Genomic DNA, 27436 nt, shown 5'->3' with positions numbered 1-27436 from the left:
TTTCTGCTTTATTGACTATGCCAAAGCCTTTAACTGTGTGGATCACAATAAACTGTAGAAAATTCTAAAAGAGATGGGAATACCAGACCACTTGACCTGCTTCTTGAGAAACCTGTATGCAGGTCAGGAAGCAACAGTTAGAACTGGACATGGAACAACAGACCGGTTCCAAATAGGAAAAGGAGTACATCAAGGCTGTATATTGTCACCCTGCTTATTGAACTTATATGCAGAGTACATTATGAGAAACGCTGGGTTGGAAGAAGCACAAGCTGGAATCAAGATTGCCGGGAGAAATATCAATAACCTCAGATATGCAGATGACACCACCCTTATGGCAGAAAGTGAACAGGAACTAAAAAGCCTCTTGATGAAATGAAAGAGGAGAGTGAAAAAGTGGGCTTAAAGCTCAACATTCAGAAAACTAATAAGATCATGGAATCTGGCCCCATCACTTCATGGGAAATAGACGGGGAAACAGTGGAAAAACAGTGGAAACAGTATCCGACTTTATCCTTCTGGGCTCCAAAATCACTGCAGATGGTGACTGCAGCCATGAAATTAAAAGACGCATACTCCTTGGAAGGAAAGTTATGACCAACCTAGATAGCATATTCAAAAGCAGAGACATTACTTTGCCAACAAAGGTCCGTCTAGTCAAGGCTATGGTTTTTCCAGTGGTCATTTATGGATGCGAGAGTTGGACTGTGAAGAAAGCTGAGCACTGAAGAATTGATGCCTTTGAACTGTGGTGTTGGAGAAGACTCTTGAGAGTCCCTTGGACTGCAAGGAGATCCAACCAGTCCATTCTAAATGAGATCAGTCCTGGGTGTTCTTTGGAGGGAATGATGCTAAAGCTTAAACTTCAGTACTTTGGCCACCTCATATGAAGAGTTGACTCATTGGAAAAGACTCTGATGCTGGGAGGGATTGGGGGCAGGAGGAGAAGGGGACAACAGAGGAGGAGATGGCTGGATGGCATCACCAACTCGATGGACATGAGTTTGAGTGAACTCTGGGAGTTGGTGATGGACAGGGAGGCCTGGTGTGCTGCAATTCATGGGATCGCAAAGAGTCGGACACGAGTGAACTGAACTGAACTGAATATTTACTAATTATTTGTGCAGTTTTATTTTTTCAATAATTCAACAGTGAATTTTCATTTCTGTATTAAAATGTATGCCCCTGTTGTCATTACGTTCATGAGTGGCAAAATAAAAATCTCTAAGGCCTTTTATTGGATTGGTCAAAAAGTTTATTCTGGGGACTTCCCTGGTGGTCCAGTAGTTAAGAATCCTCCTACCAATGCAGGAGATATAAGTTCAATATCTGGTGCAGGAAGACTCCACATGCAGTGGGGCAACTAAGCCCGTGACACAAAACTACTGAGTCCACATGCCTAGAGCCAGTACTCTGCAACAAGAGAAGCCACCACAATGAGAACCCACGTGCTGCAACATAGAGTGGCCCCCCCTTGCCACAACTAGAGAAAACCTGAGTGCAGCAATGAAGACTCAATGCAGCCAAAAATGAATAATTAATTCAAAATTATATATATATATAATTCATATATATATATAAAGTTTGTTCTAGTTTTTCCATAAGATCTCAAAATTCACTGGGCTTTTCCATAAGGTCTAATGGAAAAACCCAATGAACTTTTTGGTCTACCAAATAGAAAAGACTCTGAGTATCTCCATTGTGTGGGCTTGTATCAGTGGACACTTGCCTTCTGCAACCCACCCACACCTCTGTCTCAGCACTTATTGCTCTCTACTATACATTTGTCTGGTACCCACTCTGGAATGGGAGTTCTTTTAGGGCAGGACTAGGTCTTACTCATCATTGGACCCATTGCACCTGCCGAGGAGGTTGTGCTCAATACATGTTTGCTGAATGAAGGAATGAACGTGTGTATGAGCTGGTACCTCTTGTGGACTGCTAAAACAACCCCGAGCTAACCTTACTGGCTGTCTTTTTCATGCCCAGTTTGTTTTCAAAGATTTCTCATAGGAACAAAAAAAGCATGTGAATAAGACCTTTTTTTTCATCGTTCATTCATGACAACAGCTTTTTTTTTACTCATGGGCATGAACTATTAAGGCCTCTCAGAGGAAATTATTTTAATTACAGAAATCAGAACAGCTTAATTGTAAATGTGCAGTGTGAGCACTTTACAAAAGAGATTAGTGGCTTTTCCCTTTATTTCCTCCGCTTTAATAATTCTTCTAAATCACAGTAAAAAATATTCCCAAGATTTCAGCAGGCTGGCACATCTTCCTCTTCTATTTAACTGCACTTAAGGAAATCTAAAACATTGATGCTCCAAGACTATGAAACTACACTCCTCTCCACTAATAATTCACTGAACTGAATTGCAATCATGGAGTAGGTAAGCTTCTAGGTAGACGAGTTCTAAGATATAAAGGGAATATAAGAGTGAAAAAATGGTTGCTCCAGTAACTATGGAAACTGTATAGATATCTATAACTGCATATAGCTAGATAATATAGATATTTTGGCAATCTGGAATACAAATGAAGATTCATTGCTTCTCAACAGATCTCAAGGTATTACATCATTTAGGTGATAGCCAAGGGAATGCATGGCTTATCACCTATATTCATTCATTAATTTTTTTAGCTGTCTACAGTATCTTTCTACCTGGATGTCCCAGCAAGCATAAACTGAACCTATAGTTCTGCTGGGAAACCACATGCACTGAACATTTAATTTTATTTTTGGGAGGGTGTTGGCAGAATTCTAGAAGGATCTACATATTATATCCTTTGCTAAAATAATCAGAAATTTAGGGCACTATTTACAATAAAGTGGGGGATGCTATGACATATGGCTATTACCCCTCTGCAACATTTCAACCATGATCAGACTGAAAGAAAGGAATGGAGTAATGTAACAGCAGTAACACATTTACTCAGTATCCACCAAACCCAAATAATGGTAGTGCTTGCTCTGAGGAATATTAAAGATGAAAGGCATGTTCCTTTTTTTTTTTTGGTACTAAGTTACAATCTTCAGATTGACAAAGCTCATGGCACAGGAAAATGTCATGGAAACTCTAAAGCAACATATGTAGAACTCTACCTGGACACTGTTAAAGTTTAGAATAGAGGTTCTGAAAATAAGCTGAGTTAAAAACAAAACTAATTAGGCAGAAAGGAGATCTGGGGATAGTAGAAGGGGTAATGAGTTTTTAGCAAGTTTTGAAAGGGGTAAAAGAGATGATTTGATGGGAAGAGGAGAAGAAGACAGGATAAGGAGAATGGCAGAAGCATCACCCAAATGTTCACGTGGGAAAAAGCTTGGATACATTTGCTCAAACAAAACTGGGCATTGGGTTGGGACTAATGATTCAGGGCAGGAAGGTGAAGGAGAGCTTGAAGAGAAGACTTGAAGGCTGGGCTGCCAACTTCAGACTTGTTCATCTTGTAGATCAAAATCTGGTCATCAAAACTGTGCCCAAAAGAGAGCTAAGCGCCTAGTAAACAGTCCAAATGACTGAAGTAATTGACAATAGACTGCTGAGCTTTATGAACAGGTCAGTGACTTAATCAAAATGGTATGTGATGAAATGTTCCTAGGATTCCCAAAAGAGGGGATGGAGCCTAAAGCCTGGAGAGGTTGTCTTGAATGGGCAACAACGTACACTTGATGGGATCAGAGTTCAGATTTCAGCAGAAACTAAACAAAATGGAGAGGGAGAGACACAAACAGGAAGCAACACAGAAAGAAAATGACCTACGATGAGGCTACGGAGTTCCGCTCCAGATTATGAAGATCAGTCTTAACGACATTAGTTTGCAGGATCACTGAGTATTGAAAAAGAAATGCAATCATAGATGGAGGAATGAGACCAAGAATTTAAGGCTGCAGAGATAGACGTCATCCAGGAACTTTCTCTTCACTGGAAATACTCTGACATACTTGTACCCTCTCTAACAGATTTTTGACTCAGCAGTGAGGAGCCAAGAGAAAATGACACTGTCTCTAAAATTATGGGATGCTGACACTAAATTGCCAGCTGCCTGAAACTGAGTCAAAGCTGTGCTCAAAAAAACTGCTAACCTAATATTCTGGGCTCTCTTGAGGAAAATGACTTTAAGGCTTGCAATAAATCAGTTTACATATCCTAAATTAATTGAATGAATAGAATTATGAAATAAGTGTAAGGTCAGCTCTCTAGCACTAGTATATGGTGAGCCTGGGGAGTAGATGCATGGATCCAGAACATGGTGGCCATTACAGAGTCAGCAGTTGGGGCTGGGTTGATCTGCTTCTCTATATCACAAAGAGAATCCATTAAGAAATCCGCACTTGCAGGGTGGCTAGGAAAGTATCAATCATAGAATAGGAATTATTGAATAGGACCCCTCTTTCAATAAGCTTTTGCCCGATAGTAACAGACCTTTTGGGAAGATGAGTGTCAACTCTGTCAAACCCTAGAGCATCATTTTTATACACATTTATGAATTATGCACTCAGTTCAGTTCAGTCGCTCAGTCATGTATGACTCTTTGTGACCCCATGAACCGCAGCACACCAGGCCTCTCTGTCCATCACCAACTCTGGGAGTCTACTCAAACCCATCTCCATCGAGTGAATGATGTCATCCAGCCATCTCATCCTCTGTTGTCCCTTTCTCCTCCTGCCCTCAATCTTTCCCAGCATCAGGGTCTTTTCCAATGAGTCAGATCTTCAATCAGGTGGCCAAATATTGGAGTTACACCTTCAACATCAGTGCTTCCAATGAACACCCAGGACTAATCTCCTTTAGGAAGGATTGGTTGGATCTCCTTGCAGTACAAGGGACTCTCAAGAGTCTTCTCCAACACCACAGTTCAAAAGCATCAATTCTTCAGTGCTCAGCTTTCTTTATAGTCCAACTCTCACATCCTTACATGACCACTGGAAAAACCATAACCTTGACTAGACGGACCTTTGTTGGCAAAGTAATGTCTTTGCTTTTTAATATGCTATCTAGGTTGGTCATAACTTTCCTTCCAAGGAGTAAGAGTCTTTTAATTTCATGGCTGCAGTCACCATCTGCAGTCATTTTGGAGCCCAAAAAAATAAAGTCAGCCATTGTTTCCACTGTTTCCCCATTTATTTGCCATGAAGTGATGGGACTAGATGCCATGATCTTCATTTTCTGAATGTTGGGCTTTAAGCCAATTTTTTCACTCTCCTCTTTCATTTTCATCAAGAGGCTTTTTAGTTCTTCTTCACTTTCTGCCATAAAGGTGGTGTCATCTGCATATTTGAGGTTATTGATATTTCTCCCGGCAATCTTGATTCCAGCTTGTGCTTCCTCAAACCCAGCGTTTCTCATGATGTACTCTGCATATAAGTTAAATAAGCAGGGTGTCTGTATAGAGCCTTGACATACTCCTTTTCCTATTTGGAACCAGTCTGTTGTTCCATGTCCAGTTCTAACCATTGCTTCCTGACCTGCATACAGATCTCTCAAGAGGCAGATCAGATGGTCTGGTATTCCCATCTCTTTCAGAATTTTCCAGTTTGTGATCCACACAGTTAAAGGCTTTGGCATAGTCAATAAAGCAGAAATAGATGTTTTTCTGGAACTCCCTTGCTTTTTCCATGATCCAGTGGATGTTGCCAACTTGATCTCTGGTTCCTCTGCCTTTTCTAAAACCAGCTTGAACATCAGGGAGTTCATGGTTCACGTGTTGCTGAAGCCTAGATTGGAGAATTTTGAGCATTACTTTACTAGTGTGTGAGATGAGTGCAATTGTGTGGTAGTTTGAGCATTCTTTGGCATTGCCTTTCTTTGGGACTGGAATGAAAACTGACCTTTTCCAGTTCTGTGGCCACTGCTGAGTTTTCCAAATGTGCTGGCATATTGAGTGCAGCACTTTCACAGCATCATCTTTCAGGATTTGAAATAGCTCAACTGGAATTCCATCATCTCTACTAGCTTACTTCGTAGTGATGCTTCCTAAGGCCCACTTGACTTCATATTCCAGGATGTCTGGCTCTAGGTGAGTGATCACACCATTGTGATAATCTGGGTCACGAAGATCTTTTTTGTATAGTTCTTCTGTGTATTCTTGCCACCTCTTCTTAATATCTTCTGCTTCTGTTAGGTCCATACCATTTCTGTCCTTTATTGAGCCCATCTTTGCATGAAATGTTCCACTGGTATCTCTAATTTTCTTAAACAGATCTCTAGTCTTTCCCATTCTATTGTTTTCCTCTATTTCTTTGCATTGATTGCGGAGGAAGGCTTTCTTATCTCCCCTTTCTATTCTTTGGAACTCCGTATTCAAATGGATATATCTTTCCTTTTCTCCTTTGATTTTCACTTCCCATCTTTTCACAGCTATTTGTAAGGCTTCCTCAGACTAGTGTGTGATGCACTTATGCATTACTAGTGAAATAGTAATTCACTAAAGCTATAATTTTCCAGTTTCTTAAAAAAATAATGCCCTAAAATGTTCTTATGAGAAATCTAAGAGAATCAATACTACAGGGGCTTCCACCTGAAAAGTACCTTCTTTATCCCCCCAAAAGTGTAGAAGTATCCTCATATCTGTCCAAACACTAATCAGTCATGTGGTTTTGAGACACTTAATCCAGTGATGGGCCACCTTTATGAGCATAAGGGCCCCTCTTCACGAATTAAATATTTCAGATAGCTCCCTGCAATAATAGTTGGAGAATTATTTCGTTTACTGATGCTGAACCCATGGATGTTTGCCAACTCCTGCATTAATTAGTCTCCTCCATCTCCCCTGGGCAGATGGAAAACTGTAGATTAATTTCTGCCTGATGACTGACAATCTTCTGATGCTCATGATACTTAGGGACCACAGCAGTATCACATACAGAGCCAGCATTTGAGGGACCAGGAAGAACAAACCTCTCAATAAAATGTCTGTGTTATTTATGTCAGAGTTCTAATCAGGGCCCAAAATGCATTATGAAAAGACAGAATCTTTCTCTATTTTACTCATCACTGGAGGAACTGTATGAGTAATCGATCACAAGGGTTTAGGCTGCCTGGTGTGAATTCCTAACATTCTTTGCCTCAAATAGGAGGGTGATGCATTAAAAGTATACATTTGCATTGTCCCCTACATCAGCCACTAGCCATGTATGGCATGTGAAATATGACCAGTCCCAAACTGAGATCTGCTGTAAGTATAAAGTACACACCAAAATCTGAGGACATCATACAAAAAATTAAAGTATCGCATTGATAGTTTTTATATTGATTATATATTTAAATGACAATGCTGTAGATATACTAGATTAAAAATGTATTATTTAATGTGCTTACAGAAAATTATAGAAATTCACAGGGATTGCATACATATATGATTCTCATCCTACTTCCATTGACAACATTGTCATAGACCAATTTCTATTCTTGTTGTTAAGATTTTTTTTTTTTTGATGTGGACCATTTTTAAAGTTTTTACTGAATTTTTTACAATACTGCTTCTATTCTATGTCTTGGGTTTTTAGCCCGGAGGCATATGGGATCTTAGATCCCTGATCAGGGACCGAACTCACACCCCCTGCATTGTAAGTAAGGTGAAGTCTTAACCAATGGACCACCAGGTAAGTCTCAGGACCAATGAGTTTGACATCAGGTTTCTGTATTCAGACTAAAACCTCAGCACTTGAAGAGGCAGATTCCCTGTCATTCAGCTTCAAGTTCCTTATCTAATAAATGTAATAATTACCACACATATATCATGGGTTAGTACTTTTAGTTACTGCATTGATGCAATAATTAAATGACAGTATGTGAAAAGTACTAACTACAGTGGCTTACAACCACTCAATAACTGTTAGCTTCCATTTATATCAGACAGGAATGCATTTGACAGGGGTGATGATGCCATGATGACACTATTGGAAAAAAATTCTAGGCATTTGCTTGCTAAGGTCCATTTCAGCAGAAGTAAACTTGGGCCATTTATATGATAAGTAGTAGTAGTGTCAGTCACTCAGTTTGTCCAACTCTTTGTGACCCCATGGACTGTAGCCCAGCAGGCACTTCTGTTCATGGAATTCTCCAGGCAAGAATACTGGAGTGAGCTGACATTTCCTTTTCCAGGGGATCTTCTTGACCCAGGGATTGAACCCAGGTCTCCTGCATTCTAGGCAGAATCTTCACTGTCTGAGCCACCAGGGAAGACCATATCTCATATATGATAAGAATGTTCTCAAAGACATTAAAGGAGAGGATTCTTTCCTGGTATCAACATCAGGAATAGCAGAGTCTTTTTCTAAACTATTGGGTTTGCTTTTATCTGATTAAAGAATAAAGTTTAGCTCATAGTGATGGCTAATAGAAAACTCAAAAGCAGGTTTGCAAATTCAAATGCTAAGGAGTCACTAACCATAGGTGAAGTTCATTGACGATGTTTTTTAAAACATAGGTACAATTTGCATGTTAAATGTTTAGAATATTTTATACTTCCACAAAAAATAAAATAAGCTTCCTACTTTTTTTTCCTTGAAACATGGCCCTATCATCTTTCAGTTCTTTCACTTTTAGTAAAGACATGGGTACAGAGAAACACGTCGATCTCGTGAGGAAAAGAACCAAACACTGTGCTGGATGGTGATCCACACTGACTTCAGAATCAGACCAATCACAGGAATGGTCAGACCCAAGCCAAACCAGAACACAAATTCTCAAGCTAAAACAAACTCAGCCTGTATATTTACTCCAGCTGATTTTGCTACACAGGACACAAATCCAGGTTGGTTATATCTTTAGAAATTGCTTGTTGTCGTTTAATCGCTAAGTGGTGTCTGACTCTTTTGTGACCCTGCGGACTGTAGCCCACCAGGCTCCTCTGTCCATAGGACATCCCAGGCAAGAACACTAGAATAGGTTGTCATTTCCTTTGCAAGGGTACTCTCCCCACCCAGGGATCGAACCCTCGTCTTCTGCATTGGCGGGCAGATTCTTTACCACTGAGCCACCAAGGAAACCCTTAGAAATTGTAGAAATCCACAATTTATGTCAATCTTCCTCATTTTAAAACATTATTTAAACTCTTAAAGAAGTCATGCCAAATGAACACATCTGTGAGACAGTTAGAAATAAAGTCCACAGCTTTGCAGTCTGGCTAAGATGGAGATATTCAGCCCAATGGGAAGTAATAGGGAGGTCTAATAAACATTTTTCTAGCAGCCTCATCCCAATATCTTTTTTATGGGTACATCTTTTATTTCCATAAAAATTGCTTCTAATTCTTGTTAACTGTGTTGACTATAAATAAACCAAGAAATTACAATAGCCAAATACATGATAAAGAATATATGACATAGCTATGTATGCTGGCCCTGAGAGTGTAGAGGAATTAAACACCCACACCATCATGTATACACACTTAAACTGCTTACTACAGTTGCTTCCTTCTTTGAGAAAAAATGTCCAGGGGGTGACTATTTGTGAAGATCCCAGATATACTGGCAGCAAGCACATCCTTTAGGTTGTAAAACGAAATTTTAAAAATGAGAGTGATTTTTTAATAAAAGTGCTATCAATGAATGTGGAAAAATACTTAAAGTGATGAAAAGTAGAATCCAAAATTAAGTATCCCTCATGATTTAAGAATAGGGCTTCCCAGGTGGCACAGTGGTAAAGAATATACCAGTCAATGCAGGAGATGCAAAAGATATGGGTTCAATCCCTGGATCAGGAAGATCCCCTGGAGGAGGAAACTGCAACCCACTGCAGTATTCTTGCCTAGAAAATTCCATGGACAGAGGAGCTGGGTGGGCTACATTCCATGAGGTCACAAAGAATGGGACATAACTGAATGACTGAGTATACACACACATGATTTAATAATATGTAATATAAAAGCATATTAGGGGTACAAACCACTAGAGATGCAAATTTTGACACTGGTTATCTCTAGGCAGTGAGAATTAAGGATTATTTTATTTTCTTCTTTGTATTCTGCATTGTACACATTTTTTTTTTTTCTTTTTGGATGAGCACATACTGATTTTGGAGTCAGAAATAATATGTGAAAATGCATAAAAATATTTTTATGACCACTAACAACAACTAAGTGTCATTTTAAGCTAGGATGACAGCTTTATTTGAACTCTTTGGGTAATTTATAGAGGAAAAATGTTCATTTGGCTTGAGTGATTTATAAGATCAATTTCATTTCCCCAATTCCCTTTGTCTCAGAATCACAAAACAACTGATGAAATATAAATTGATCAGGAGAGAGACTCTGGATAGCTGAGAGTCAAAGGTCCTATAATTTATTAAATAATGGGCATATCAGAATTTCTACGCAAAAACCTATCACTTTCACACATGAAGGAAAGTAAGAAAGACTTTCAATCTGGATTCTATCTACTCTCTCCCAGCCAAAATGTCAGGGTACTTTTTCTCTCCACTCCAAAGGAGATATTTCTCGTATCATATGGAAATAGTGACATAAATATTTTATGTAGTTATTTTCTGCCTACAAATGCTGCAGGATACCATGAGGTTTTGTCTTTTCAGTAAAACACTTTATTGGAAGCACAGCTGGGTTCTCCTTGGCCCAGCCTCTAAATTGAGCAACAGAACTCTAACAGGAAAGGACTTCTGCTGAGTGATTAGTTTGCTGTTGTTTGTATTTATTTATTTATTTTTGGTTGTGCTGGGTTTTCATTGCCTCTTGAGCTTTTCTCTAGCTGTGTTTAGCAGGGTCTACGTTCTAGTTGCTATACTTGGGCTTCTCACTGGTGGCTTCTCTTGTTGTGGAGCATAGGCTTTAGGCACAAAGGCTTAGCAGCTACATCACGTGGGCTCAGTAGCTGTGGAAAACTGGCTCTGTGGCTCGGCAGCATGAGGGATCTCCCTGGACCAGGGATCAAACCTGTGTCCCCTGCAGTGGCAGGTGCATTCTTAACCGCTAGACACCAAGGAAGCCCTGCTATATTTTAAAGCACGATCAAACCCTCTATTTCTGACTAAATGCGGTCCACTTTCATTGAAAACTAGCGAAATAAATGTTGCCTTACATCTACCTGTATTTTTAGCAAGAGAACTTGTTTTTAGAAAGCCAAGAGCAAAGAAGGAAGTTGTAACACCTATTATTTACAAACAGCTCTATTTCCTTGTGGAGAAACTCATATTTATGCCTACTATGAGAATGATATGCAGAATAATACTGTTTCCATAAGGACTGTATTTATGAAAGTCTAAAATATTGAAGGGAGGAGCTGCTTTGATTGCCCAAGTCCTCTGCAAAATGAACAGAGGAAAAGTTTGCCTTCCTGGCTTCTTAAGACATTACGAACTGAAGAGGATTAAATTTCCATAAAATATCTTGTTCTCTGCTGAGTATTAAATATGACAGAGGCATTTTTGACATGCAGCATCTTCCTGCAAGGATGAAAATGAATTTTTAAGAATCTGTTTATGCCAGCCACTTAAGTGTCAGCTGGTGTTAACTTGGAACATCAATTGATTCAGGTTATAGTTTTACTTACCTCTGAATGTCAAAATCACCATTATCCTATTACTGACACTCTGAACTGTCCATTTTCACCCGGGGCTATCCACTTTAGATATAGGAAAATGCAGAGGTTCGATATTGTGTGGGATGATGACTGTTTTCTAAGCATCTGGGATTGATCCATTGCGTCTGCACTGAATATCACTCATCAAGATGGAGAGAGAAAAGGCATACACATGAAGGGGAAGAACCCGTTGTTTCAATGTGGAAAAACACTTTAAGTGACAAAAGTAGGATCCAATATCTGTGTTATGTTATCACAAACATAACAATGGAGAAAATCTATGGTATGTAACAATATACCCCCATCTTTCCTACAATAAAGTATCTGTATGACCTAATGCCTCCTTTTAAAAAAATACCAATATGTCGTACTCCCTACATAAGTCCTGCTTCACTATGTCAGCACGATTAATGCAATATAGCTGTCAAGCTTTATTAAAATTATTTTTGATGTGTATCTTGGCTCATAAACCTCTACAGTGCACTGATATTACCTCAGGGAATGTCCTTGTAACATTGAGTCTCTGAAGATGGGACAATAAAAGAAAAATCCTCCAAACTTTCAAGTTCAGCTATGATATCACAGAGCTGGCAACGTCTCCTGTCAGCACTCTGAACGTGCTTTTTTGCATGTGAAAGTAATTACAGCAGGACTGTTGTTCAAACCTTGTTTCACAGAACCTTCTGGTAGGAAAAGCATAAAGGCATTCAGAGATAAACATTCAAGAACGGAGTCAGCACTGACGCTGAAATATACTGTCAGGTGCGTTTTTCTTTATGAAGCCATTTCAGAAGCAGCATTCTTTGAGTTACAGCACTGGAGTGTTAATCTTGGACCTTTTAAGATTTGTTTAATTGGTACATTTTAGCAGTAGATATTTCCTATTAGTAACCTAGATGTCCAATTGTTGCGCATATCTTCCATGGCCCCAGAGGAGTTCTCATACTTGTGGAACACACACAAACAGCCGGCATGCCAATCAAAATGGGTTATGGGAGCCCATCATGGTTGGAAACATAGAGAAGGCTCTCCAAGGGAAGAAGGTTAGGGCAAGAACACACCAAGAGGGGTAAAGGGAGGCTGAAAACAGAAAGAAAAAGCTCAAACACACCAACAGAATCAATGAATAGAGGTTCACCATCTTCCTCTTCTGAGGGTTATTCTAGAATAGTACTGATACATTTGCAACTATCTGTTTAAGGCTCAAATGCTCTGGACAGGATTTGGCTGGCTGTTTGATTTTCCCAGGATGTCATGACCTGATCTGATCCTACAGGGCATAACCAAGATGCACCTCACATCAAGGAGACACACCATGAAAGCTGAACAACATTACAGAAGATTCCACTGGTGGGGATCTTAGATGTCTCAGCAATGTGAAATTGCTATCAAGATTTCTTTAATGGCTTCAACTTTTGACTTGTTGCAGAATGATCACAACTTCTTCATGAATGGGCTCTATAGACCAGTTATAGACCACGCTTTGTTCAGTCTGTTCTAGAAAGTGTGGGAACAGAAGAGTTAACGTTTCTAAGCAAAAAAAAAAAAAAAAAAAAAAACCACCATTCCAGGGAAGATGCACTGCTAAAGTTTGTAGCAGCCTAACGGCCAAATCAAAGATCTATTTTCTCTGCCCCTCCCACTTGACTATCTGCAACATCTGTTGCTGCTGATTACCCTATCTCTTGAGCACTTCTCTTCCTTTACTTTCAAAACAATAGGCTTTTGGTCATCTGCCTTCTTTTTTTGTATCCTCTTCAAGTATTTATACTCCCTGATGTTTCATCTGATCCTGTTAGCTTTTTTGCTCCAGCTAAATGTTACCAGCCCTTGCCAACAAACATGTCTATGTTGTGTGTTTAGTCACTCAGTTGTGTCCGACTCTTTGTGACGACATGGACTGTTGTGCACCAGGGGGATTCTCCAGGCAAGAATACTGAATGGGTTGCCATGCCCTCCCCCAGGGAATCTTCCCAATCCAGGGATTGAACCTAGGTCTCCCACAGTGCAGACGGATTCTTTATCATTAAGCCACCCAGGGAAGCCGAAGAATACTGGAGTGGGTAGCCTATCCCTTCTCCAAGGGGAGCTTCCCATCCCTGGAATGGATCTGGGGTCTTCTGCCTTGCAGGCAGATTCTTTACCAGCTGACTATGTTGGTGATTCTCAAACCAGTCAGCAGGTAGACAACAGGTACTCGGTTAGAACAAAGAGTGTGCCTGGAAATGTGCTTGATGCTGGAAAAACAATCTGAGAAGACACCGCATTTTATACTCCGCTGATTTGTTCCTTTGTTTCTCCAGATGTGTGCTCCACTCTGCTCCACCTGCTTGGAATCAGGTCTCAGTTGTCACCTGGGCAGTTACAACAGTCTGCATTTCTGCATCCACCAGTTTTCCCGGCTCCAGTTTATCATATCCATGAAACAGAGATTTTCGCCTCTTTCCTGGGAAAAAGGTAAAAATCTGACCACATATTTGTCTTTTGAAAAATCTTAGCTATCACTTCTTGCCAATGCAAGGTTCTTCAAATTCCTTTCCTGGAAATATAAAATCCAAATAATGCATTCCAGAACTCCTGGCCACATCTCAACAAAATCAGGACCTGCCACAATTCATGCCTTTAACCTGCTGGGTCCTTGGCAAGGAAGCCCCCTAGATCTTTTCCTCCTCTGTAAGACCCTATTCATCCTGTAAGTCTAAGTCTGACTATAACCCACTCTGAGGTGCCTTTTCCAATTTCTCAAGGCAAAGGGAAGCATACATTTCTCTTAATTCACATAGCATTCTTCCCACTATCTTCATCTTGATCCTTTGTACCACACTTAAACTTTTACACTTCAGTCCTTTTGGATACACTGTGATTTTTGTCAGTGTAAATGCTGTTCATCGTTATTTCCTGTTTCTTACAGAACAATGTCCAGTGAAGAGCAGGTGCTCAGCACATTTGTCTCTCAAAAGTAATGGAATGCATTTAAGCAAAGATAGACAAACATCATGATATCATTTATATATGGACTTTAAAAAGGATAACAATGAACTTATTTACAAAACATAAATGGACTCACAGTCATAGAAAACAAAGTTATAGTTACCAAAGGTGATAGAGATGGGGTGATAAATTAGCAGTTTGGGATGAACACATACACTCTATTATATACAAAATAGATAAACAGCACGGAACTACTGTATAGTACAGGGAACTATACTTAGTATCTTGTTATAACCTAAGAAGGAAAAGAGTCTGAAAAAGAATATATGTATATGTATGAATAACTGAATCTCTTTTCTGTACACTTGAAACTAACACAACATTGCAAATTAACTATATTTCAATAAAAAAGAAAGGTTACATTTTAATTATGAAAGCAAAACAGACAAGGACCAAAATGTTAGTGAAAGAGGCAGTTTTTATTCAAGGGTTCCATCTGAGTTTCCAGTCTTATTTCTGCCTATTCTGTGCTATGTATTTCATGCCTCAGGAATACCCAGGAGTACTTGCAGCTCCCTGCACTCACCTGTGGTTTCATGTTGTGTTTCTGCTGAGTTTTTGCCTCTGCCTAAAACACCCTGCCTCCCCTACGCTTGCTGCCCTCATCATCTGTGTCAATGTCCACACATTCTTCCACGTGTCATTCAGGCCTCTCTACTATCCTGAAAGTTCCTCACAACCCAAGGTTAAGCTAGATGTCTTTCCTCTCTATTCCCAAACAATTACTGTAGAAATGACATTATTAGATTATAATATTAAAATCATTAGAGTTTGACATTGTTTCTCTCTCCCAATTAGTATTTGTAAGTACTTTAATTTGCATAGTCTTTGTATCTTAAGAACTTTAAGATACTTTGTATCTTAAGATCTTAAGAACAGTACCTGATGTATAGAACACATTGAACTAATGCTTATTGATGAGGCCTTAGCTACATTGCCACAATGGCTTCACTTTTACAAGAATCCAGTAGGATCAAACGAATGTTGAGTTATTACAACTACCCATCTTGGACTGTAGGAGAGTGAAAGATCACACCTGTTAGATATTGTCAGAACTGTGGTTGCCAAACTTTTTCTAGCTAAGTTGCATTGGCACAGAGTTAAAGAACTCCTTACCTTCTTTCTTCTATGAATACAACTTCAAAACTGGATTCAATGGGGAGAAACATGCCCATTTTATTGGAATTCCAAAAGATAACATAATTTTAAAATAAAATAGCCTAACAAGCATCTGGTGCTTCCCTAGTAGCTCAGATGGTAAAGAATTTGCCTGTAATGCAGGAGACCCAGGTTTTAACCGTGGATCAGGAAGATCCCCTGGAGAATGAAATGGAAACCAATTCTTGAATTCTTGCCTGAAGAATTCCATGGTCAGAGGAGCCTGGCAGGCCACAGTCCATAGGGTCGCAAAGAATTGGACACAATTGAGCGACTAACACTTCACTTAACAAAACATATGTTATTAAAAACAGACACAAGCTACCAAAAGACCATAAAGAAAGGATACACAAAAAGCTCTTAATGCATTGGAAATAAATGGCTTCATTCTCCTCAATTTTCACTCGCTTAACCATTTTCCAAACACACCCCTAAGCAAGATGTGTGTTTTGCAAGATAATTTAAAATTAATAAGAAAGATTTTCATTGTTTTAATCAAAATTACCAAATAGTTTTCATAAAAATGGGACCTTGTCTCTTCCCTGAAGTCCTCTGTAGAACACTGCACATGCTATTCTTCAGGGGAGAAACTCTTTTGTTTCTCTGATCCCTGGACTTGCTCACACCCTTACAATTTCCAGTGCTTATCACAGTACCCAGATCATGGTAAAATGCATACATCTTTAATGAAGTATATTCATAAGCTATTTTTTTTGCTGTTTTGGCCAGTAGTACTAAAGTTATTTTGTTACTATTTTTTTAATCATGAAATTATTTATTGATTGATGGCAAAGCACTTTCTAAATATAATATAATGCCCACACCATCATCATCAAACAACAAGCATATATTATTCATGCTGACTTAAAAGTTGTAAACATAGAAACATTATTGATAGCTTCAAAAGGTTTACCTATTCTTCCTAATATTGTATATTATTGATTATATTATTATTCTATGTTGACAATCATCAATTACAGAAAAGAATACACAGACCACAAAAGAACTAACAACAACAAAAAAACTTTCATTCTCCTAAGGCCTCTTTATGGTCCTTTTCATTTCTGGATGACTAAAAAAATTAACTCCAATCAAAAGATGACCACAGAAGGAGCAAAACAGGTCATTTGGGTGATAGGTACAACAAGTAGTCTTAGTTTGTGTCTTAAATTCTATCTCAGAAGCAAAAGCTAGATAGAATATCATTTCCCTTTTCGACTAGCTATATCCATGGCATATTCTTCAGAATAGTTTTCAATTATTATCAAAGAATGTTATGAATGGATGTGTTGCATAGCCTTCATTTCATCAAATTTGATGATCTATTTTTTTTTTCCAATCTTGTAATGTACCAACCACAGTTTTGGAAAATGGACTCTCTGTTTATAGCTTTCTAGGTACATGTTGTTAATGCAAGATTGTTTATTCAGCTGGATGGGTCCATTAAGAGGCTCCCCATGTAAACATACTATTATGGATAGCAGACATAGGCAGGTGTCTGTTGATAATAATATTCTGGTCGTACTAAAGCCAGACTTTCTTTTCAAAGTTCCAATCCACAAGGAATAAAAAAAAAATTAAATAGAAAAACAGATGCATAATAGATCTAGAGAGAGAGAGAGAGAGAGAGAGAGAGAGAGAGAGAGAGAGAGAGAGAGAAGTGACAGTATTTGGCCACAGTTCAAGTTCCATAGATTCCAATTCCATTATCTACCTAATTTGTCTGGAATGAATCAATCGAATGACTTTCATAGTTAAAGTGGTTGCTACTGACACAATTTATAGCTTTGCCTCATAGACGTCACATTTATTAAAGCAAAAAGATATGAAAGTCATGTCTTTTTTGTTTTAATGCCTTCAAGATGGACCAGTGAAGACACTACAGTCACTTGCCTTCATGATGAAAAATAGAAGCTCGGTCTAAGTAGACAATTGTTATTATCTCTATGCAGCCCTCTTTCTGTTCTTCCCATGTCTGATTAGCTTCAGAGGGACTGATGGCATCCAAATTTCCATTCATGAATGAGTGTATATAAGGAAGTAAGAGTGGTGCTTTCAAAAAGGGATCATACTAAAAAAATAGTAAGGATCCTCTCTCTCAAGACTACTATATTATCAAAGATTGCTTTTATGTTCATTTTAGAGCTTTGTCTCCATGCTTACTTGATATCATTTAGCACAATGTGAAACATGGAAAGTGAATGGTCAAATCTACAAACACCAGTAAGTTTCATGAACCATGGAAGGTAGCTCAGGCACTTGAGCATATCTACAGAGATAGAAAGAATCACAGATGAACAATGCCAAGTCTCCTCCCACTTTAATCTCTCTCATTAAAAAATCTTAAACCTCCATGCAGATATACAGAGCACAGAGATTAAGAAACAGTATGTTATCAGAAAGTATGGAATCCCCTGATTATCTCTCTTTTATAATACATCGAAACCTGATCCACAGATATTATTATTATATGATATCTGTGTTTATTATTTGAAAGTTTTCTTCTTTTTTTCCCTGCTAAAGAGATAAATTTTCCAATCAAAACAATTAATTAGAAGTTATTAATGATGCCTTCCTAGATTTAAGAAGTCATTGTAGATAAGAGACTTCTCTAGTGGCTCAATAGGTAAAGAATCTGCCTGCAATGAAAGGTACACAGGAGATGTGGATTCAATCCCTGGATCAGGAAGATCCCCTAGAGGAGGAATGGCAGCATACTTCCCTAGAGGAGGAATGGCAGCACATTCCAGTATTCTCGCCTGAAAAATCCCATGGACAGAGGAGCCTGGCAGGCCACAGTACACATGGTCACACAGAGTTGGACACAACTGAACAACTAAGCACACGGGATCTCATATATATTTTAATTCCTAAATTATGTATTGCTTTGTACTTTTTAAAAATTTATATAAGTGGTATATGACTTGAGGGACATGAGTTTGAGTACGCTCCGGAGTTGGTGATGGACAGGGAAGCTTGGCGTGCTGCAGTGCATGGGGTCGCAAAGAGTCAGACATGACTGGCGACTGCACTGAACTGAAATAGTATATATTCTTTGGGATTTTATTTTATTTTTTTGGTCTCAAAAAGATTTTTGTAACTGATTCGTCCACACACGTGGCTGGAGTTCACTTATTTTCAATGTTCCATAGGATTTCAGAAGAGATCATGATTTATGCAGATGGGACATTTGTGATATTTTCACTTTATATGTTATTATAAATAATGTTGCTGTGATTCCTACACATAGATTTGTATACAGGTGAAACAGTGTGTCCAGAGGTTAGAACTGTAGTTTTAAGATATGCATGTATTTGATAGCACGTGCCTGCATGCTCAGTTGCTTCAGCAGTGTCTGACTCTTTGCGACCCCACAGAATGCAGCCCACCAGCCTCCCCTGTCCATGGGATTCTCCAGGCAAGAATACTGGAGTGAGTTGCCATGCCTTCCTCCAGGGGATCTTTCCAACCCAGGGATCAAAACTGCGTCTCCTGTGTCTCCTGCATTGTAGGCGAATTCCTTAACCCTGAGCCACCAGGGAAGCCCCATTCGACAGCACATGTATTTTCAAACGGTTATTTAAAATTAACTTGTTCCATCCAAAGCCTAGAAAAAGACTTGTGAGATGTGAGATGGCAAGAGTAAGTTCTAAAAATGGTTATGTTGACGTCACCAAATTAGTTCTCTATTTTTCTGGTAAGGAAATTCCCCAAATGTTGTGTCAAAACATTTGTGTCAAACTGCTGTGTTTTGCCAAAGAGATAAATTTCCCAGTCAAAACAATTAATTAGAAGCTATTAATGATGCCTTCCTAGATTTAAGAAGCCACTGTAAGAGAAGAGGCAAACTGCAGGATAAAAAATACGCCCTAAGCCAAGGTGCAGGAGGTAAGTTGTTACAGTTTGTGAATCTCTTTTGGAATTTTGCCTTGAATTCCTTAACTCTTCTACAATCACTTCACAAATTCCAAATCATTCAAGTAACAGACCACAAGGAAACTTCTGATATATGAGGGGCTAATCCTCAAACACAATTCTTACTTCTCCTCTTAATATAGACAGTCTTGTAATATTTTCTTCTTCTCACAAAGAATAGTTTGGTTGCTGTAAGTCATCGGCACCCAAATGGTACTAGCGGATCTGCATCTGATTTAGTCAGCTACAGACCATCTGCTCATCATTAATAAGAAAGTTCACTGATAAAACACTTAAATCCCTAAATCATAAATTATTTGAGGAAAAAAAAGTTCTCAGCTTCTAAACCAAGGCTATATATTCCCATCCATCTCTCTCTGTTTCCATCCATCCATCCATCTATTCACCTACTAGAAGGCAGTAACCAGATGTCAGTATGGGATTTATGATTTGAATAGATTAGGGCTAATGATACTCAGGCCAAACAAGTCAATATCTGCATAAAATAGTAAACATTCATGGTCACATGACCACAAACAACATTGCAAGCCCACAGCAGCTATTCTGCAAATGAATGTTGGTCATGAAAAAATCAAGGGAAGAAAGATCTCAGTGTTGCAGAGTACATCTCACCTCATGCCTAGAAAACAAAACAAAACAACTGAAGGTCATACTGCACTGACGACTGGTCCATGATATCAGTCTTCACAAGGAAGGTGGATCCGTTAGCTTTTGGTAGACAAAGATCTCAAGACTGGGACAGGCAGGGAAAGACAGGGGAGAGGCGCTGTTTCCCAGCTGCCCTTAATGCCGTCCTCTGAGAAACAGGAAACAGAGCCATCTGCAAACTCACTTGTGGCTTTTTAGATGGACTGATAGAAAATATTCTCTTACCTGACTGAGACGTCCCCAGAGTAAAATATATGTATCTAATCATTATTCACACTCAGGCAGACTCTATACAAACAATCAGGACTGTCACAGGTATCAATCCATGCTTTTAATTTCTTACCTCATGTGTCTCAAGAGCTGGCAATTTCATTCTTCAATAAAAGCAAGGGCTTCAATTTGCAGCCACCATGACTAACATTTTTTTAACAACAAAATCTCTCTCTCAAGAATATATGGAATATATATTTATTTCTTATATCAATCTGTATGTCACAGACTTACCCAAGTGATCATGTTTCCTCTTATTACTCCACCTGGCCAATTCCTTATTGATCCACTTTTGGGGTTCTATTTCCTTTGGTATTTAGAATGTTGTTGATTTTCAATGAAAAAAATTGTTTTTAACATCAAAGTTATAGGCCATTTGTATTATTAAATCCCTTGTGATTATCTTCCTCAGAGCATTCTTCCAAATAATCTTTCCATATGCTCAAGTAACCTTTTTAAGAATTGCTCATTTAAAAAATGGACTGCTATGAATTTTACAAATAGAGTCATAGAGAAACATTTCTTAAGGGTATATACATCTTTCTACCAAGATGTAAATACTGAGGAGATCAAAGTGGAGAAAAAAGAAACATGGCAGGATAGTACCAATAGTTATAAATAATATGTGGCTATTTGGCACAACTCTGCAGTAAGAAAGTAATATTCAGCAATAATCTTTGTACAAACATGACCTTCTTTGGGTGACATAATACCAGACTCCTGTTACCTACTGTTTTAACTTTACCTCTTAAGGTAATCATCTTCCAGTTTATTTGTTGGACAGCCCTCATAAATGGGCAAGCCTATCTCATAAGAGCAGTTGAATGTCAAGGAAGAATTTAAACAAAGGCATATATCCTTTACACAGGAAACAGTCAATGTTTAAAAACAGCAATGGAAAAAGACCCCATCCATGAAAGGTTTAGAGACATCCTCAAGGAAAGACACATACATGTATTAGTGATTTATCTTTCTCATAAGCCTAATGCAATACACAGCATTGAATTACAAAAATAATGGATAACAGAAAGAATTCTCCACCAGAATCTACACTTTGTATTCATTAGTCCTCCCTAATCCAGTTGTACAGGTGTCAGCTAAAGGCTCTTCTTTTACTATTAAGGAATTTGCCACATTGACAAGGGTGATAAAGAAGAAGAAATGCCAGGTGCTGGTGTTTTGAGCAACAACTTGTCTCCACTTGCAGTCACCATGAAGACTGTCACCTTGTGACTTTCTGGAGGATTATAACCTCTGGATAGACTGCTGCATGAGTATTTATCATCCTTAAAACTGATCAGAAATACCAAGTGGTCATGGTTACAAGACACCTGTTTTCATGCATTCCCTGATAAAAGCTTCCCTGCTGAATTGCTGATAAATACTGACATTATGTTTCAAACCATATGGAATGGCTTGAAATCCTGGCTCCTCTCACACAAAGAATTAAGCTTTGACATTTAGTTGATTTAGCAAGACCACTGTACGTGAGAACTTTTACTTGAATTTTAAAGGAAAAAAAAAAACAAAAACACCGGTTTTAAAAAACAGAAAACGGGAAAGGCCAATTAGAAAGACAGTAGAATTTCAATTACCTTGGACACTCGATTTGCAACTTCTCTGCCCACGGTCAGCCCTTGGACAAATGTCCGCGCAGCAATGAAGGCGCGGGTGATCTGAATTTTCAGCTTCCGGGGAACATCTCCAAACGGCTTCAGCTGGTCTGTGTATTTGCTCACGCACTCCAGGTAGTCCTCGCTGAAATGATACTGGGGGTTGATCAGCTGAAACATCCGTTCCAGGAGCCGAGCCCAGAAGTCATTGAGCATTTCCTCCAAATTCACATTGCCCCCTGTGTAGTATCTCTTAAGCTCTGTAAAGAGGTCCTGGAACACTTCTGAATTCTGCATGTACAGCATTCCATAGGTCCGTACAAACATATCATTTAGTGACTTTTCTGCATTCTCCAGGAGCTCTCGGAAAAACTCTGCAAATTAAAACAGGAAAGCAGTCATAAATTAGAAAGATAGGAAGTCCAAAACATCCACTTACCTCAAAAACAACTACTTCTAATGGTTGTTTTCACAGGAAAAAAAAAAAAAAAAAGTCTCCTGTGATTAAGGTATCAATCAACTGATGAAAATATTTTAAGTGAGATTTGACTTGTATCTAAGATCTTCTCTCAAGGAAAATAGAAGAGCATGAGATTTCTGTTGGAAAGAACATCCATTAACATTAGGAATTTACCATTTAACACTCTACCAAAGAAGTTCAATTATTTTTCCATTTGTTGTAAATTTTAGAAAACTCTATTAACTTGAATCAGAACATGTGGCTAAGTATTATCATTAATACAATAAATGCATAACTGATAAAAACGTTTGCTCCAGTCTATTTAAAAATCTGTTCTAACCACTCATTCAATTAATTTGCTTTTATTTGGAAAAGTTCATAAAAGGGATATTCAAAGTAATGAAATATTTGGATCCTTTGGAGTTGTTATATAAAGTAATCAACCATCAGTGTTTAGAGACTCATAGTGTAATTAAATTCACTTAATACTAAAGCTATAATAAACAGAATTTAGGCTGCCATAATGAATCAAAAAGTTATGGAGTACCATGTATTATTATGATAAACTATCACTATATAGAACTTGAACAAAATATAGGTATTTGGGCTTTCTGGTTAAGAGGTTCTAAATGAAAAAGAATCTACCAAGAAATGACTGCTTTCATCCTGAAACAGCACTCAAATATTTCTGGGAATAGTTACAGTATGTAAGAAATGGGATGGAAAAAACAATGTCCCTGGGTACTGTTAGACTTGTTGGCCTCATATTGGTCTCCCTCATATATATGGAATCTAGAAAAAATGGTACTGATGAACTTATTTGCAGGGCAGGAATAGAGACACAGACATACAGAATGGTCGCATGGAGATGGAAAGGGGCAGGAACAGGAAGGGGAGATGAATTGGTAGCATAGGATTGACATTTATACACTACCATGTGTAAAATAGATGGCTGACGGGAAGCTGTTGTACAGCACAGGGAACTCAGCTCCATGCTCTGTGATAACTTGGCGGGAAGGTGGGGCATGGAGCTGGAGGGAGGCTCGAGAGGGAGGGGATATATGAATGCATGTGGCTGATTCACATTGCAGCACAGTAGAAACTAACAACACTGTAAAGCAATTATACTCCACCCTCCCCCCCCAAAAAAAAAAGAATAGAGAGGAAATACACACTTCACATGTGTACAAAGCTTATCCATTTGCACTAGAGCAAGCTCAAGCGTTACCCCATTTGGAGAATGTAATTGCGGGTGGGAAAAAGGCTAAGGAAAGATTATGCTTCTGAGTCTGTGAACCCAATTCCCAACAACAGAGTAATTCCACTTTACCTCCCATTGTTTTCTCTTATTCCCAGAAGCTAAGGTCAGTCTCAGCTAATGCAGGGAACAACCATGTCCTGGATACGTCAAGGAACTCCAATAGGAATACAACAAAAATCTCTCTCTCTCTTTTTTTTTATCTGGAGGCTTGGGGGGATTTTTTCCTGAGATGCAGAAGGAAACATCAATGACTCTCTCCTTGGAGTCCAAGGGAGCTACACCTAATTTCTTCTTTATCACAAGAAGCACCTGACTTAGCTACTTGAACCATTGTCTTGATAAAATTGTGTCTATAATGGTGATTATTTTGTATTTGTTTTCAAATATAACTGATATGCTTAAATTTAAAAAGGACACTGCTCAATGTTTATCCTCTTACTATGAAAGAATACACTTTTTCTTCTTAAATACAGAAATTCTATTGCTACAGTCTCAGCAAAAATTGAGGGATTATCTGAAATTCATGGCTTGTCACCCTTGAGACACCAAATAGTTCTTATTTTAATTTTTATCAAATGCTAAAATCAGGCTACATAGTATTAAACCTCTCTAACCTTCAAGGATTCATTAAGGAAAATCAGATGGGGGAAAAAAGTTCAAAACTGTCAAAGGATTCATTGGTCAAAATATTTATATGTGCTATTCATGCATATCTACTAAGTTGCTTCAGTCATACTATACTACCCTATAGACTGTAGACTGCCAGGCTCCTCCTTCCATAGGATTCTCCAGGAAATAAAACTGAAGTGGGTTGCTATGCCTTTCTCCAGGGGATCTTCCCAACCCAGGGACTGAACTCAGGTCTCTTTCATTGCAGGCAGATTCTTTACCATCTGAGCCACTAGGAAAGCCCTATTTATATATGCTACTTGTCTATGTTATTTGTGATTTTATGAAGTCAGAAACAGTTTAGAAGTTTTTCAGAAATTTACTAGTCACTTAGATTGTCTTAAAACTGGAAACTATATTAAATTATTAATATTAATACCAAAGTATTACCATAACAAAACCTCTCAGTCTTGAAACTAAAGATGAAAATAGCTTGGCCTTATTCATATAGGAGCAGGTAAAAGGTGTTACAGATTGTGAAAGAAACTATGAAAGAATGGAAAACTCACTGAATTGAAAAATACTAATGAGATTGGAAAGTGGATTCTCATCACGAGCTCAGGATAGTCTATTCATTTATCTTCTTTTTGAGGTCAATTATATTGTTGGACTCAGAAATTAAAGCTTAATTTATTGAATACAGAGTACTGCCTTCAGCAATGAATTGTCAGTAATCAATAGTGTGGTCTGGATTTGCAAGAACTAAACAAAAGGGGGGTTGTTATCTTCTGGTTCGCGTTGCTCTCCAAAGATTTGAGGTATAAATGGTTTACCATAGGGAAGAAAATTTTGTTTTTTTCTTTATTTTAAAATTAATTTTTTTATAATTGGAGGATAATTGCTTTTCAATATTGTGTTGGTTTCTGTCTGTTCTTCTTTTATTGAAAGTAACATTCCTAGTGTTTCCTCTCCTGACGCGGGGAAAATATTAGTCTCTGACTACTTTGCAGCAAAATGGTTAAAATCATATTGACCGAAGAGACATAAAGACGGCGGAGGAATAGGACGGGAAGACCACTTTCTCCCTCACAAATTCCTCAAAAGAACATTTCAACACCGAGCAAACTCCACAAAACAACTTCTGTAGGCTGGCAGAGGTCATCAGGCAACCAGAAAAGCAGACCATTGTCTTCAAAAACAGGTAGGAAAATATATAAAAGACGAAAAGGAGACAAAGGAGGTGGGGAGGGAGCTCCATCCCGGGAAGGGAAGCCCGTCCCGGGAAGGGAATTTTAAGAAGAGAGGTTTCCAAACACCAGGAAACACTCTCCCTGCCGAGTCTGTGGTGAGTCTTGGAAACACAGACGGCAACATAACAGGAAGGAAAAATAAAGAAATAATTAAAACCAAGAGATGACAAGCCCAACAGTAACTCCCCCAGCAGAAAAGCAGCACAGACGCCTGCATCCGCCATTGGGAAGTGGGGGCAGGGCAGGGACGCGCGGGAGGCGCGGGCTGCAGTGCTTTGTAAGAATCGGGCAGGAACGCCCCACGCGCAACCAGAACGATCTAACTTGCGCTAGCAAACCAGACTGTGGGATAGCTACCACGCAAAAAACTCGAACATAAGACACCGCCAGGACCGAGCACAGAACAAAGGACGGAACGGAAAAAGCCGGCTGCAGACCATCCCCCGCCGGGGACAGGCAGCCAGAGCCGTAAGGACTGGAAAGGGGCAATTGCAGACCCGGAGAGACTTTACTTACCTAACTGCAAGCAGGCTTCTTTGCTAAGATTTCTGGGGGTGCTGGACAGTCACCATCTGCCTCACGGGGGACGCCAGCGGTCCACCGAGAAAGCTGAGCAGCAGCGGCAGAAAAGGTGACAAGCCTCGGCGATCGCGCTCACCAAACTCCTGAGCTACTGGGACCTGGGAAGGGCACAAAGCGCAGTCCCAGCCGAATCTGTGCCTCTGAGGGCTGCCTGAGCGCCGAACCTGAGCGGCTTGGACCGGGGAAGTGCACGCAGCCTAGGGCCAGCCTCAGACGGTTCCCGGCTGAGCATCATAGAGCCGGAGCGGTTTGTGCGCCGCGAGAAGGGACAGGTCAAGCGGGGCTGAGACACTGTGCGCACACGACAGTGCTATTTGTTTGCAGCATCCCCCCTCCCCACAGCGCGACTGAACTAGTGAGCCTAAAAAACCAGCAAACAGAAGAAGTTAAACAGAGGGAACCACCTTGGAAGCGATCCCACACGGCCCAAAACATCAGAGAAGGGCCAGAAATATTTTTACTATTTTTAAAATCATTCATTTTTTTTCTAACTTTTATTTTAAATTGTTAAGTCTTCTATTTCTCCTCTAAATTTTATTTCTATAACCTACTATTACTATTTTTTTTAAAAAAAAGAAGACTTTTTTTTTTTTAAGGCAAACACCATATATAGCCTTTGGATGGTTGTTGGTGGTTTTTTGTTTTTTTTTTTGTTGTTTTTTTTTGTTTGTTTGTTTTTTTTAATAATTCTTGTTTTTTTTTCTTTCTTCCTTTTTCCTTCTGCTTCTTTTCTTTAATAATGTATTTTTGAAAATCCAACCTCTACTCTAGATTTTTAATCTTTGCTCTTAGGTTTTTGTTGTCAATTTTGTACATTTAAAAACCCAAACTTCACTACCCAAGTTTACCTGAGAGCGAGATTACTGGCTTGACCACTCTCTCCTCCTTTGGACTCTCCTTTTTCTCCACCAGGTGGCCTCTGTCTCCTTTCTCCCCCCTCTCTTCTCTATCCAACTCTGTGAATCTCTGTGTGTTCCAGACGGTGGAGAACACCTAAGGAACTGGTTACTGGCAGGATTTGTCTCTCTCCTTCTCATTCCTCTCTCTTATCCTCCTGGTCACCTCTGTCTACTTCCTCCCTCTCCTCTTCCCCGTATAACTCCGTAAATACCTCTGAGTG

The 27436-nt window shown here is 39.1% G+C and overlaps 1 protein-coding gene across 1 annotated transcript in view; it reads right to left on the bottom strand.

Moving 5' to 3' along the window:
• Positions 1-27436, bottom strand: part of GPC6 (glypican 6) — a 1214516-nt gene that overhangs the window by 572801 nt on the left and 614279 nt on the right. The window contains exon 3 of the mRNA XM_052650253.1: positions 22137-22528. Coding sequence (XP_052506213.1) covers positions 22137-22528 — 392 coding nt within the window. The remainder of the gene's footprint in view (positions 1-22136; positions 22529-27436) is intronic.

This window comes from Budorcas taxicolor, chromosome 12, assembly GCF_023091745.1.
Source record: "Budorcas taxicolor isolate Tak-1 chromosome 12, Takin1.1, whole genome shotgun sequence".
In the NCBI taxonomy this organism is placed as follows: Eukaryota; Metazoa; Chordata; class Mammalia; order Artiodactyla; family Bovidae; genus Budorcas; species Budorcas taxicolor.
This window is presented reverse-complemented; position numbering and strand designations above follow the sequence as displayed.